General features: G+C 37.0%; 1 protein-coding gene across 1 annotated transcript; it reads left to right on the forward strand.

The window, feature by feature from the left end:
- The first annotated feature begins 4,823 nt into the window (after positions 1–4,823).
- Positions 4,824–13,798, forward strand: LOC145910599 (uncharacterized). Its single transcript, XM_082997785.1, has 31 exons — positions 4,824–4,875; positions 4,963–5,077; positions 5,135–5,334; positions 5,392–5,700; positions 5,765–5,962; positions 6,096–6,158; positions 6,224–6,367; positions 6,484–6,725; positions 6,777–6,953; positions 7,025–7,247; positions 7,313–7,400; positions 7,542–7,670; positions 7,731–7,868; positions 7,934–8,037; positions 8,106–8,178; positions 8,329–8,414; positions 8,553–8,686; positions 9,043–9,139; positions 9,402–9,472; positions 9,854–9,988; positions 10,111–10,245; positions 10,424–10,566; positions 10,862–10,997; positions 11,144–11,247; positions 11,540–11,652; positions 11,958–12,013; positions 12,124–12,249; positions 12,456–12,596; positions 12,929–13,062; positions 13,132–13,267; positions 13,464–13,798. Exons 1-31 carry the CDS (start codon positions 4,824–4,826, stop codon positions 13,533–13,535), a joined length of 4,074 nt encoding a protein of 1,357 aa, XP_082853911.1. The 3' UTR covers positions 13,536–13,798.
- The last annotated feature ends 895 nt before the right edge of the window (positions 13,799–14,693 follow it).

A 14,693-nucleotide genomic window follows, 5' to 3' on the forward strand; every position in this document is an offset into this window, starting at 1 on the left:
TTTGCGATTCTTTTTTACGCTTTATTTATACAATACATAATAAACAGATGGGGTTCTGGTAAAAATACATTCACTAAATTACCGAAAACAAAAAAGTAACTAAACAGATGTAGATCACGTGGTGGGCCTGTGGGGGTAACAGTAAGATGGTAGATGAATACAACAACCGTTGCCTATTAAACTGGCCGCGGCCAACCAGTTGATTCCGTCTTAATACAGGGACATTGACACAAGTTTTCTCCACAGGGGAAGTCCGTTTAAACTAATTGACCTACAGAAAAGGGGTACTGACATTACCCAAAAACTGTAAAATTGTACAGATGATAGCAAACATGAGATTCAGGGTCCGATTATGATTGCTCCAAAGATTTTAGGCTCGTCGTGACTGCGAATAAAACATGACGTCATTTTATAGAGTTGTTAGTTCATGAAGGAGGTATATAGTTGATGGTTCACGAATTAAGCACTCATAGTGTGGCATATAGCTTCCTATAAACAGAGAACAGTGACGCATCTACAATGTGACGTGGCAAACCTGGGTGAGGAAAGTGTGAAGATTGATCGTTTAATTCAGCTCACTCAATGAGGCAAGACAGTTGTCCTATTGTTGTACATTGCAGGTATTGCGGTTGTCCCCACAGTAACATTATTGCTTGTCAATGTTTATCACAATTTTGTTGTTTATTCAGAGATGGGGCTGGTTTGTCCGGTGTCTTCTGTGCTCTCTGCAACCTTGTGGACCGATGTAGAATCGAACATAGGATCGATATTTTTAGAACTGTCAAAGATTTACGGGATATGAGACCATAGTGAGACCACTCATGCTTCGAATTCAGGTAAAAAGGGGCTATTGTTTGGTGATTATTCTTTTTATTTTTCAAACAGAAGAGTATTCAGGCATTGTTTAATTCCAGCAATCACAACATAGGACAGAGGATGACAACTTAACACTTAACGTATGCTGCATAGGACCACTGTCTCGACCTATAATGTCCTGTGTACAGTTTACTTGAAACATATTTTTGGCCTCATTGCGTAAATATAACAATTCATGACGTCATATGTTTGGGATGAATATATCATGCTGTGCAGAGCTATGAAAAGTTACCTCTCCTCCCAAAGTACTTACTCCACAACCTGTGATGTTCAGATACAAGAATCAAACGAATCTTTATTTAATCTATTGATAAACACTTCTTTTTCGTTCGTGTTTTGCTGATTGCGATTTTGTTTTTCTTGTTAGGCTACATGTAATACTTTCTGCTATGTGTACAAAAACGTGTAAATAAAGTAAATAACAGCGATTTACAGGAGACATGTATTTTTACAATTACTTAAACCACAGCTACAACAATTCTTAAAAGCCGTGTAGAAAACTCACCACTTCCGTAGCAGGAAGGTCATTGTTGGAATGTTTCCATATGTTGTATAATGCAGAAAAAGAACAGAATAATTACTATGCAGCAAAACCGTACCACAACGAATCTGTATATTTTCTGGTGGATAGTTCCGCTATATGTCAGTAAAGCGCTGCATAGGTGTGTCACAGACAGAAGTTGTCTTACACACTTTCGGTCATTCTATTCCGAAACTAGTTTGTTGAATAAGGTTATAAAGCTTTCTTTTGGAGTGCAAGACATATATCGATGGCAATAAGTTTGACTGTTTGCTGTGAGAACGCATGTTTTTCTGTTTTATGGTACAATTATTAATGAGTGAACTGCATCGAACCATGCATTGACACCAGCTATTTTACGCTTCGCTGTTGACTTGAAAGCATTGGCATTATATTTTTTAAGTCGCAGTCAACCAGTTGAATTTGATTTTAACGCAAGGACATTGTAAGCGACAGCATTAACGTAAGTTTTTGCCTCAGGAAGTACATTTTAACTCTTCTGACATATAATACCACAATAGTTTTAATTTGTAAAGATGCTTGAAAACCATAGGGGGGCTATTCAAATTACTCCAAAGATCTTAGACATAACTATAGCAGCTGCGGATAAAACATGACGTCGTTTTATAGAGTTGTTAGAAGAGTTAACATCAGACCAGAATAACATTTGCAACAGTTGTAAACATGTATTCCCTTCTGTAATACAACAATTTATCTGTGTCAATATTTATAAACAACTCTGCGTGTTTATCTTGTAGTGTTTTGCGTCGAAAGTTTATAGTTGTAAGTTGTTACAAACCCAATGATTTCTTGGTTGATTCTTGTCGTGTTTCCGGCTTTGCTTCAACCTTCTATTGAACAAAGTAAGTGCAAACAAAACCCAATGATTTTGTGTGACCGTTTAACATAAATTACTATTTAACAGTAAAATGATTGCAGTATTTTTGTGATCAAAGTTTTGGAAAATAAACTTCACGCAGTAGTAAAGTTCGTTTCAACTTTAAATTAGTTAGATAAGTTTGTTATCTCAGTTAATAAGTAAAAAATGTAAATACTTTCAGAACATACTCTTCATATTTTTGAACAGTAGGAATACAGGTAGAAAATATCTGCTTCGAAGTACCATTTTTTTTAAACAGCTTGGAGGTGGCGTTCTTCTCCTGATTTTTTGCATTACCGCCCCTAAAGAGCTTGGTGGTTTGAAACCCCCCGTTTTTGGCAAAAAAATCACGACATGTGTAAGGTTTGATTTATTTTGCTTTTGTATGAAGACAATATCGACCTAAATTCAAACAAAACTGACTAAACAAAACCACCAGCTTCTCAAACATAATTTGCACTGAAAACATGACTTTACTTCATGATCGCATAACACCTGCAACCACTAAATACTAAATTGCGCATTTATTCTCAGCGCCTGTATCCTACCATAGAATTTCATATTTAGTATTCTACAATCCTACAAACGCTCGCCTGGGGCTCTGGCGTCCACTTTGAAAATAACTGATTTAGGCGAATCGCGTAGTAGATCCCTCAATAATACATTGTAGAAAAACAAAAAGCACCACTAACTTGTAAAAATTCACAGCTACGTACATTGTTCAAAAAATTAACAAATTTATAAAAGTAAATAACAAATCTGCCACATAAAAGCGCACAATTTAAGAAAATTTTACTATGTAGCCTATTTCCGAGTAAATTCCAAATAGTTTTTTTAGAATCAGTTAAATTTGAAGACAAGCCTCATAAATTCCACGAAATCAACAATTGTGTCGTATATTCCACCATAGAATACCAAAGCAGTATTCTATGATGCCATATACTCTCCATTCGAGTCTAAAATGTCTGCCTGCAATGAAATCCCCGCTTCAATGAATATATCCATTAACCCGGGTTTTGTGTGGTATTTTGCTTGGGCATTGAACCATAATGGTCGATAGATCGGTTGTAAACCAACCGTTTTAAAAAAATTTTGCAAGCTCCTACAAAGGATCGCAAAGATCTTAGGCCAGGTCCACACTCGCGCTTTGCGCCGGCGGAATCTTTGTTTGTTTCAATGTCCCGAGCGTACGTCCGCACGCTCGGCGTATATCTTTGTATGTTTTAATGTCCCGAGCGTACGTCCGCACGCTCGGCGTATAATGAAATAAACAAAGAATCCGCCAGCGTAAAGCGTGTGTGTGGACCCGGCCTTAATTAAGGGTTAAATTCGTCCCAATCGTGGAGAATCTACCTTCCCATTTCCATTCCAAATTGTTTCCAACCTGTTTTTGTTGCAAAAATGGATTTCCAATTCTTTAACCCCATTGTCGTGTAGTTTTTTTTAACCGTTTTGAGTTTAGTGCAGGAAAGTAGTTAATGTCAATCACGCGGAAAACGTCTTCGTCTACTACAACCAAACATATCGTCTCTCTTCCAACTTTTTTTTCACGTCGAACGCCTAAGAAATTTTTATTGTTGGTCGTTAAATTTTCTTTTGGTTAGATTCTTTTGATAAAATAAAAAGGGTAGGGGAAAATGGGTCTTCTTGCATTACTCCACTCCACTCCACTCCGACGACAATTATAGTTATGTATGCGGTATCTATGATTTTAAGGTCTTGTTTTAGCGACATCTAGCATCGTGGTTTGCATTTTACTGACAACTAATTCAAACTTGAGTTTTTCAATCTTTTGCAGAATTAATTACAACTACTACAGTGGACAAGTATGCGTTGTACTTTTTCAACCATACCTACAATAAGCCAGATGCTGCATCTGCATGCGCACAATCAGGATCACATCTTGTCCAAATTCTGAATGAACAAATACAAAGTGCTATTGATGAAGTCCTACAATCGTTGGTTGACGTAACAGAAGCTTCGGTTGAAAGGCAGTGGTGGAAATCTTGTTATTGGTGTGATGCAAATAACCCTAGAAGAAAAATACTCTCATGGGGAAGCTCATCTTTGGATGGAAATTTCCAAAACTGGAATTCCAAGGAACCAAATGGCGAGGATGAAAAATGTGTTTGTGTTGCTGGTGTTAGAAGACTAAATGGCGGTCAACATGTTGTGGGAAAATGGGTTGACGTTCATTGTACTAATTTTCCACTAAAATACTACATATGTCAAAAAGGTATCATATTTGCCTTTGCATTTATTGTACTAGCCTACCTCACAATTATGTATTTAAATTTTATTTTTATAGAATTGTTAATTCTGGATTTGACAAGTTTTGTTGTGCACAATTTTACAAGCATTTACATATCTGGCAAAACATGGTTTAAGGAAATAGTAAACGTCTCAACAATCAATACTGCAACAAATGACAGCACAATTCTAACCAACTTGATATCATTGAATGATGAACCCCAATTATTTAACCACTCAATAAGCATTCAATCTCCATCTAATGCGGGTATTTACATTCTGACCTTGTTTGGAAGGATGAATTCTTTAACTAATCCTGAAGCACAATCAATCGACTTTACGGTTTATGGTAAGCAGATTGTAGTAGTCCCGTATTGCCAATGAAACATTTATTTTCTCTCAAAGTTTGTTTTAATTAGTGTAAATATTTTTTTAGTACCTGCTAAAATTTCTTTATCAACTTCCAACCTAACTGTTGGAGTTGACAGAAGTCAAGCCTTCATTAAGTGTATCTCAGGTGGATACACTGTTCCTACTGTCACCTGGTACAGGTTGGTCATGTGGAGATGTTTTTATTTTATACAAAAAATATATTCTTGTATCTTAAGAGGGCTTACTGCAATTTCCTTTGATGCTTCATTGCTCATACACCAAATAAACCAAACATCAGGAGTTAATTCAGTTGTTTCACGTCTTGTGCTGAAAAAATCATTAAAATCTGATGAAGGAATTTATATTTGCAAAGCCTCTAATACAGTTGGATCTCCAAGTGTTACAGAGGAAGTCCAACTAAGTGCACAAGTTTATGGTTTGTTTTATACCATAGTTATATGTACTTGTTCCACTGATTTTCATGTTTTCACAGTTGAATCCACTCCACAACTTGTTAGTTCTCTACCAGGCAACACAATAGCTGTACCATTTTCTCAACAGCTCAATCTCACTTGCACTTTCTGTTCTTTGCCTTTATCTACAGTTAGTTGGAATGTTAATGGAAATAGTGTGACATCAACCAACCAAGCTATGCCAATGTATATCTACTCACATATGATAAACTATCAAACTGTGGAAACAACACTTATTATTTATAATCCTCTAATTTTGGGACCTCAAGCCAATATTTCATGTCATGCCATAAATTCCTATGGCAACGTGAGCAACTCTTTCACATTTGGTAAACAACCACTTATTTCATCAGTCCACAAGTATCTAATTTAAAAGCAAAATTTTATGTTTAGGTTTGGATTATTTTGACCACAACTATTATTTGTTTTCATCGACTCAAAAAAGTCATCAAGATGGAGAAACTCACTGTCAGAAATATGGTTTAAATTCCCACCTGGCTATTGTCACAAGTCAACAAATACATCAGTTTGTTCAGCAAAGGGTGAAATTTTATGCAAGTACAGGGCACTGGAATGCAGCAGATACATCAGGTATGCATCTTATGCCTATTGCCTGATCAGCTAGTGTTATTGTTAGTTTAGTAATGTTACAAGTAATTAATGCTAACTCAAGTGATTTAAGCATATAAATTCATCAATAATTAATTTATTATTGCTTTTTCAGCCTACATAGGAGCAAAAACACGGAATGGTCAACATTTTTGGGTCAATGTCAATACACAGCTGAGTAAGTAGCGAGGTGTTTGCCTCACTACAAAAATAACTCAAATGTATTTAAATTCAATCAAATAGATTCAACCTTTCAAGCTTGGCATACTGGATCATCAGGTACACACGAGTGTGTTGTTTATTCAAACAATGGAAATGTGAATTCTGAGTTTTTGTGGAAAACATCCAATTGTAATGAACTCCACTATTTTATTTGTCAGTTTAAAGGTAGGTTTTTGATTTTACAATAAAATAATGAAACTTTTTATTTTTGCTAAACATTTACATTATTACAGTTTTTACAACCTTTACAATTTGTTGAGTGTAGTTTTTTGTAATTTTAGCCTTGCCAATCACATTTCTTCCATCTGGACCTGTAACATGTGCAACCAACCAACTTGCTGTTAGATGGAGAGACATGACTGGTTTCAAAGGAAACCTTACATTTAATCTAAACGTTGTGACTAACACATCTAATGGAATCCAAACAGTGTATGACAAAACAGAAACAGTGCAATCATCTGCAAATCATGAGTATCAAACATTACTGACAAACCTCAATTTATTGCAAAAATACAAAATACAGGTACATTTTGCCAAACAACCATTCGCTATTAAGTAACAGCATTCACTGAAGGTCAAGTTGTTTCCCCAATTGTGGAATTTTCCTGCACCAATGGAAAGTGTCTTGGAAACTTCAAAGGTTATTCCTGGTCAAGTCAGCAATACTTTCTTACTAAAAAACATAAAAAAATGCAAAATTACTTGGATGTGGCCAAAAAATATACACTTCATTGAAATAACAGGATTTAAGGTAATACCACAGAAAGAGTTTGCAAATTTCCCTATACTTCAAACCCAAAAATTTTGAATTGTATTTTGCAGCTGAATAAAACAAGTACCTTAAATCTGTACACAACTCAATTGGCTTCATGGCAAGAAGTGACCGTGGATGATATCCCAGTCGGCAACATAAGCAACTCAACACATTCCTATGAGTTTGAAGTATTGCCAAATCGAAAAGTTTCTGCGTCATTGCAAGTTCTGACTTGTTCTGAAACTGGATTGTCTGTTGTAGCTCAGGGCCAGTGTGTAACACCACCCAGAGGTATAGTTTATTAATAAATTAATTTAACAACTGCACCTACACATATGATATTCATGTTCAAACAGAACCGGATGTAATACTTCCTCCTGCAAAGTTTCCCAACACACTTTCAATAACTATCTTTCCTGCAAGTGAAATGAATGGACCACTCAGGTATTTTCCTTGTGATACTGTAAGTAACTGCAGCACTATTGGGTATTGTAAGGCATTGTAAAGAACAACAAACTGCATCCAAATGATTTTAGGCTTGATTTGGAAAAATAAATCTTTAGTAACAACTCTTATATTTTCCAGTTGCTATTTCGTTGTTGGGCTGGCAGTTGGTCAAACAAACAACTCATCAGAAATAACAACTTGGAGCCAGTTACTAAGCATTCTTCAAAATAGGTCACCTGGGTGGCACTGCGCAATAGCTATTCCAAGGTAATGTACCTTTGACCTTCTTGACGTTGCTTGCACTACATGTATGTTGATATGCCTCAGATTTATTGTTGATTCCATTTCTAAAACAATTGGCACCGGTGATCAGACGTCTTGCGATGTGAAGATGAACTATTCATTGCCTGTTTCTGAAACATATACATGCAACAACAAGCCTTTAAACGATTCCCAGCTGTACAGGTTTGCGTAACTTTACATGGAATTTTAAGATCCAGCTGTTAAAGTATAACGGTGTTTCCATGCAGTTTATTTGTTGTTTCGACGACTGGAACTGGTAACGCCATTGCTGTGAAATCCAGCCCTCGTGTTGTAATCAGCAATCCCCCTCCTGTGAATGTCCCGCCTTTAGGTTTGCTGCAACATACCTTTTATGATGGTTTTCCGTTTTAGTACAGGTTGTTACAATTTCTATTTCAGGTATGATAATTGGAATATGTGTCGGATTGATCTTGTTGCTCATCTTGCTTGTGGTCGTGATGATTTTCTACAGGTGAATTTGTTGAATACCTCTTTCTTTTTTATGTCAAGTGTCCAAAGTAACGCCAAATATACAAATTTACATATACAACGCACACCAGAAGTGATGAAATAATATATAATCGGTCGTAGTCGACAAAGCTTGCACAAAATCGTTTTGCAGAAAAAGAAAAGCAAAAAAGACATCGAAAACTCCTCAAAGTGCCGTGGTTTACCAACCAACAAACGCCGTGCCGATTCACAATGAAGGTTTAAATACGTTTCTTCATACAGTGTAATTTAAATTGTGGGATAAATTCAATGTCGTGTCTTAAGTCCAATCATGAACACTAAATGATGTGTATCGCACTAGTATTGCTTCTTTAAACAGTTGCGTGTTGTTTCAAGATGAAGACTTCCCGGATAATGTTGAGGCGGTTTATATCAACACGGATATTGGACATTCAATTTCTGTCGGCAAACTCCTTAGGACTTATAACAACTACATACAGGAACCGGCTAGATTAAAAGCACTGTATGAGGTATGTGGGTTTCCCGCCTTTCCTTCCAGACTCCTTAAGTTATAAACCATATTATTATCGAAAAATCAGACAAAACGCACCTCCATAAAATAATTCAAACGTAAGACAATAATTATTTGGTTTTGAGAGAAAATATGTGTTTGCAAGCAAAAGCGTCGTATAATGTGTCATTACGTCACAACTATAAAACCGTTTGATGTAATTTGTGTTTGATTTATCACAAATATAACATTACCTCAACCAAGCAGGCTTTGTGTTTTTGTAAAACTTCTTTTCAGTATGCTGTGTTGGTTGCGACATTATTCATGGTTTGTAATACTACTTCCGCGTTCTAACCACTATTTCGCTTCTACCAGGAGTTGAAAATAGCCTCGGGTCAAATTGTTTTGAATCAGACCGTTGCACAGGAAAACCGCAACAGAGACCGAAACAGATACAAAAACATTGTCCCATGTAAGGTCGCTTCCCAATTTCCCTTTTTTTATGTCGTCCTCTTATACTTAACCTTTCAGTTATTGTATTGAAGAATATTGCTGTTTATTTGTAATGTAATTGGGAAAACAGTAAATAAGTTTTGCCTTCTCGTTAACTGCAACGTCCCGACATAAAAAATGCGTATTAGTAAAAAAAAAACAGTAGTAAAATTGTAAACAATCGCTACACAATATCAGACTTCCATTGCAACCGACGTGAATCCAGTCAACTTTATTCGCAGTTGACTTCAACCGCGTGGGACTACAAGGAAACAACGGAACCAACGATTATATTAATGCGTCGTTCATCACGGTAAGTGTTAACCCCATGCGGGACTGATTAATGCAGGTTTCCCCACGCACAATAGAGCTGCTATGTTTCATACGAGTTGCGTTTTCGTTGTGGGCAGTACAACACAATGCCTACGTATATCGCATGTTGATTTTAAAATGGGCCTTGTTTTATACTACTGGCTGTGAGCTTGTTGTCAATTTGAATAAACCTCTACCAAAACTGCAGACAATCTTGTTCGCGAGTTCACGCTGTTTTGGCAAAGACATAATGTTGTATTTTTTCCACAGCTGTTTTGCAAAATACAAAATGTACAGAAATCTTTTGCATTTTTAAAATTTGTAAAGGACCTTGAATCTCTAAATCGAGTCCTAATGACATTATTTTTCCATGTTTGTCTAGGGTTACAACGGAAATGTTAAATTCATCGCCGCTCAGGCCCCTGTGTTCACAACCACCGAACACTTCTGGCAGATGATATGGGAAAATAACTGCAAGGTTATCGTCATGCTCACCAACATCAGGGAAAGCGGGAAAGTGAGTTATGACGTAAATGGCGTTTGTTGACGCTTGATTGTTCGTTTTTAAGGAAGAGTGTAGTTTGGTCGGCGATTCCCATGTTTTTTTCGCTACACTTCTTTGAACTCTTGTTTTTTTAGCAAAAATGTGAAAAATATTGGCCCGAAGTAAACGAAGAGGTTCATTTCGGCAAATTCTCTGTGAAAACAACACAAGAGGAAAGTTTTGGAAGCTACGTTCGTCGCACATTCTCCCTAGTTAGGAGCGACCAGTCGGTAAATCTTTTTGTCGCTTTCTGTACCTAACTTTCTTCATCGCAAGTTGATCTAAACCGAAAGTTACAAACTGCTTTCTGGAAACCCCACGCGTGGTCGAAACTTCCGTCATTGCTCCAAGCGCGGTTCACACAAATGCCAACAAGACAAAAGCGTTCATAATGTGTTGTGTGTACAGAGATGTTATGAGGTGACTCAGTGCCACTACTCTACTTGGCCCGACCACGGGGTCCCCGTTTGCACAACTCCGCTTCTCCGGCTCCACCAAGTGGTTGAAGAAAGCCAGGTCGAGAATGCTTCACCCATCCTCGTTCATTGCAGGTGAAAACTATTATTTAAATCCATATTTCAAATCGATAAATGATTGTATTATTATTGAATACCGAGACCAACGGAACTCTTCACAACTGAACAAAGTTGCCCAGTGTAGCTGTTATACGGATTTGGCAAACTAAGTGTGGAATTTATTCCCGCAAAAACATGTCGGCCAAACAAGGACGTCTTATACAAAACTTAAATAACATTAATTCTACGTCACGGTTATCGTTGCAATATGGCGAAAACGGTTTTGTATCGTCAATAGTTTTTCGTTAAAAGCATTTCGTATTGTTTAAAGTGCTGGAGTGGGAAGAACAGGAACCTACATTGCCTTGGACATTCTGCAGGAGCAAATGTCGGCAGAGGGAAGGGTCGACGTGTTTACCGCTGTGCTGAATATGAGGAAGCAGAGATGCGACATGGTTCAAAACCTTGTGAGTATTGACTGGCTCGTAATTATCTTTTCCTCTCAACCCACACAACTAAATAGCAAGTTGTCACAACATTTTTCATCAAGCATTCGTCCCTGCTATGAGGGACATCCTTGCAATACCATAGAAACAACAGTTCCATTTTTTAGAATCAATACCTTCTCGTCCATAAGCTGCTTGTTGAAGTTCACTTGATGGGATCCACTGACATGTCATGCGATGATTTTATCCAGCATCACTCCACAGATGAACAGTATGATTTAATACGATTGCATGACAAACACATTGCAGTTTTTTCTCCATTTACTGAAATGTTGCACAATTAAAGAATTTAAAAACCAGCAATTATTAAGACATGGTGGTTTTGCGATAATCACTTGGCATATGTAAGAGTATAAAATGATTTTGATAGTATTTGCTCGTTTTGTGTCGTTTGAACGAAGAAACGTATGTAGACTTACAGCGGCACATACAAAAACAGGTTTTGTGGTTGATTACTGTGAGATTTGTGTCTCAGATCCTAATGGCAAATTATTATTCTTCAGGTTGGAGACTGAATTCAAGTTGTTAGATGTGGTTTCTCCCATTGACACAAATCAATCTATTGCTCGAAAACCTTCCAACATCACATCAAGTCGCGACAACACCGTGTTGCCATGTGAGTAACCCACGATAAACATCGCTTTTTGCACCAAAGTGACAACATAAAATCACCAAACCAAATTAGAGCTGCAGACAGTGCTCAATATTATGATGTGTAAGGTCTCATCAGTACAACTGGTTGAGTCCGGTCTGGTTGTGTCTGGCTAGTCATTAAAACAGTGCTCACTAAACATTCAGGCTCACTTGCTTCTACAAAATAGTTTCTGTTATCATTTATCATAAATATCGTAACTGCTATAGAGTTTGTGTATGTAATATCTGTAAAAAATTAGCACTAACAACGATATTTTTCATTCGCAGATGATCGCTCCCTTGTGAACCTTGCCGATGCTTACATCAATGCATCATTTGTGCAGGTAAATCATGTTAAAAATTTCAGCATCTTGCGTGCAAACATGAACAGAGCCATTAATCCTTGGCACAGAGGAAATACAGCACATAAAAATGGCTTTATATAAATCTATAGGGTTATGACGGGACCAACGCCTTCATTGTAACACAAGGTCCAACTTCGCAAAACGCTGAAATCTTCTGGCAGATTGTTTCATCTTACAACGTGGCTGGGATCGTCATGCTTACGTCTACAGACAAAGTAAATTACTTTTTTATAGCCTCACAATATAGATGTGGTGTATATGAAAATGCGGGATTGTTAAACGTTAGTTGCAGCGCCTGATGGTTAAATAATTTGAGTTACGTAAAAGTATTTTGATCGAATTAACATTTATACACGATACACAGTCTTACAGGTGTATTTGCAATTCGCAAATTCTATTATTTTAACATAAATATTTACAGAGATCAAGTTTTCAGTATTGGACGGACGACGTCAACTCCCAACTTCAGTTCAGTTACCTAAACGTTACCATGACAACGAAAAATCAATCTGCACCCGGTATTATGAGGCGCGACTTTAACGTGGAAGATCCTGACGATTCGGTAATGTTGCAGAATTGCAAGTTTCTCTGTATATGCCTAAATGTTGTCCGCACTTTTCCTTTCCTTGAAGCAGTCGGAACAGTTATTGGTTCACACATAATAATGCCATTTTTTTTCTGATTCAATATTTGCCAAAACGTGACATAAAATATGTCCTTTTGTTGGGTGTTTTCATCATAAGCTTATGATGATGACATTTAGTCAGCCATATTATTTCTTGTGCCCTGACGCATGAATTAGGACTTTGAAATAATCTAATAATGGTTTGTTCTAGTCTTTAATATGTTTGTCCTTGATGGCAACCATTAAGTATATAGCTTCCTGTATAACAGAGAACAGTGACGCATCTTCAATGTGACGTGGCAAACCTGGGTGAGGAAAGTGTGATGATTGATCGTTTAATTCAGCTGGTTGGAGAAGCGCACTCGATGAGACAAGACAGTCGTCCGATTGTTGTACATTGCAGGTATTGCGGTCGTCCCCACAGTAACATTATTGCTTGTCAACATCTATAACAAATTTGTTGTTCATGCAGAGATGGAGCTGGTTTGTCCGGGGTCTTCTGTGCTCTCTCCAACCTCGTGGACCGATGTAGAATCGAACATAGGATCGATATTTTCAGAACAGTCAAAGATTTACGGGATATGAGGCCACTCATGGTTCGAAATCAGGTAAAATAAAAATTCATCTGGTGCATTTTATTCCAATACAGTTTCGTAATGGTTTTGCACGTTGTCAATAAAACGTAATGATAACTTTGTAAATATTTAGTAGAGGCATGACGTGAGTGAAATGTGAATGTGGAAGTTTAAATGTGTTGCACTTGTTATTTCCTTAGATTGCTTCAATAAAAACATCTTTTTTTAGGATGAATATCGGATGTTGTACAAAGCTATGGAAAGTCATCTCTCCTCTCAAAGTATCTACGCCAACCTGTGACGTTTAGATACAAGAATCCAATGAGCCACAAATCAATCTTTTTTTATAAAAATCCTTTTTGTAAATGTTTGTTTGTCTCCGGTTGTATTATGCTTGTTTCCTTTAATGTATTTAGTGAAGTGTTGATGAAATAATCGCATCCTTAAGTTTAAGAAGTATGATTTTCATTAATTTTTACTTGCAATGCATCTGTGTGTTAAATATATGTACACTAGGTGGGGCTAAAGTGCAATCTTCTCTGCCATAACAACGACGCCCAACAAACCTGTCATTTTTGTATTTTTTGTTTGATTTTGTTTTTTACGCTTTATTCAAACAATACATAATAAACAGATGGGGTTCTGGTAAAAATACATTTACTAAATTACCGCAAACAAAAAAGTAACTAAACAGATGTAGATCACTTGGTGGGCCTGTGGGGGTAACAGTAAGATGGTAGATGAATACAACAACCGTTGCCTATTAAACTGGCCGCGGCCAACCAGTTGATTCCGTCTTAACACAGGGACATTATAAACTACATTGCCACAAGTTTCGTCCTCAGGGGAAGTCCATTAAACTAATCGACCTATACAGAATAGGGGTACCGACATCACCCAAAACTTGTATAGATGATAGCAAACATGAGATCCAGGGTCCGATTATGATTGCTCCATAGATTTTAGGCTCGTCGTAACTGCGGATAAAAACATGACGTCGTTTTATAGAGTTGTTAGTTCATGCAGGAGGTATATGGTTGATGATTCGCGTATTAAACACTCATGGTGTGGCTCCACACACAGGCATAACAATTGACTCATGCTGTCTACAAAGAACTGCTGCCGGGAGTTCAGGATCGGTAGAAGAGTTAACCTCAGCCCAGAATAATAGTTGCAACTGTTGTAAACATTGTATTCTCTTCTGTAATACAATAATTTATTTGTGTCAATGTTTATAAACAACTCTGCATGTTTATCTTAGTGTTTTGCGTCGAAAGTTTATAGTTGTAAGTTGTTACAAACCCAATGATTTTTTGGTTGGTTCTTGTCGTGCTTCAGGCTTTGCTTCAACCTTCTATTGGTCAAGGTAAGTGTGATTTGTTAATGCAAACAAAACCCAACAATTTTGTGTGGTTGTTTCACATAATTTACTGTATAACAATAAAATGACCGCAGTATT

This window comes from Ascidia mentula, chromosome 8, assembly GCF_947561715.1.
Source record: "Ascidia mentula chromosome 8, kaAscMent1.1, whole genome shotgun sequence".
NCBI lineage: Eukaryota > Metazoa > Chordata > Ascidiacea > Phlebobranchia > Ascidiidae > Ascidia > Ascidia mentula.

Excerpts from the sequence above, each read along its gene's own strand:
- LOC145910599 (XM_082997785.1), top strand. The coding sequence starts at position 4,824 with ATGAATTCTTTAACTAATCCTGAAGCACAATCAATCGACTTTACGGTT. Across the intron at positions 11,248-11,539 it reads CATCACTCCACAGATGAACA|GTTGGAGACTGAATTCAAGT; the intron begins GTATGATTTAAT and ends ATTATTCTTCAG. Across the intron at positions 12,014-12,123 it reads TCAATGCATCATTTGTGCAG|GGTTATGACGGGACCAACGC; the intron begins GTAAATCATGTT and ends ATAAATCTATAG.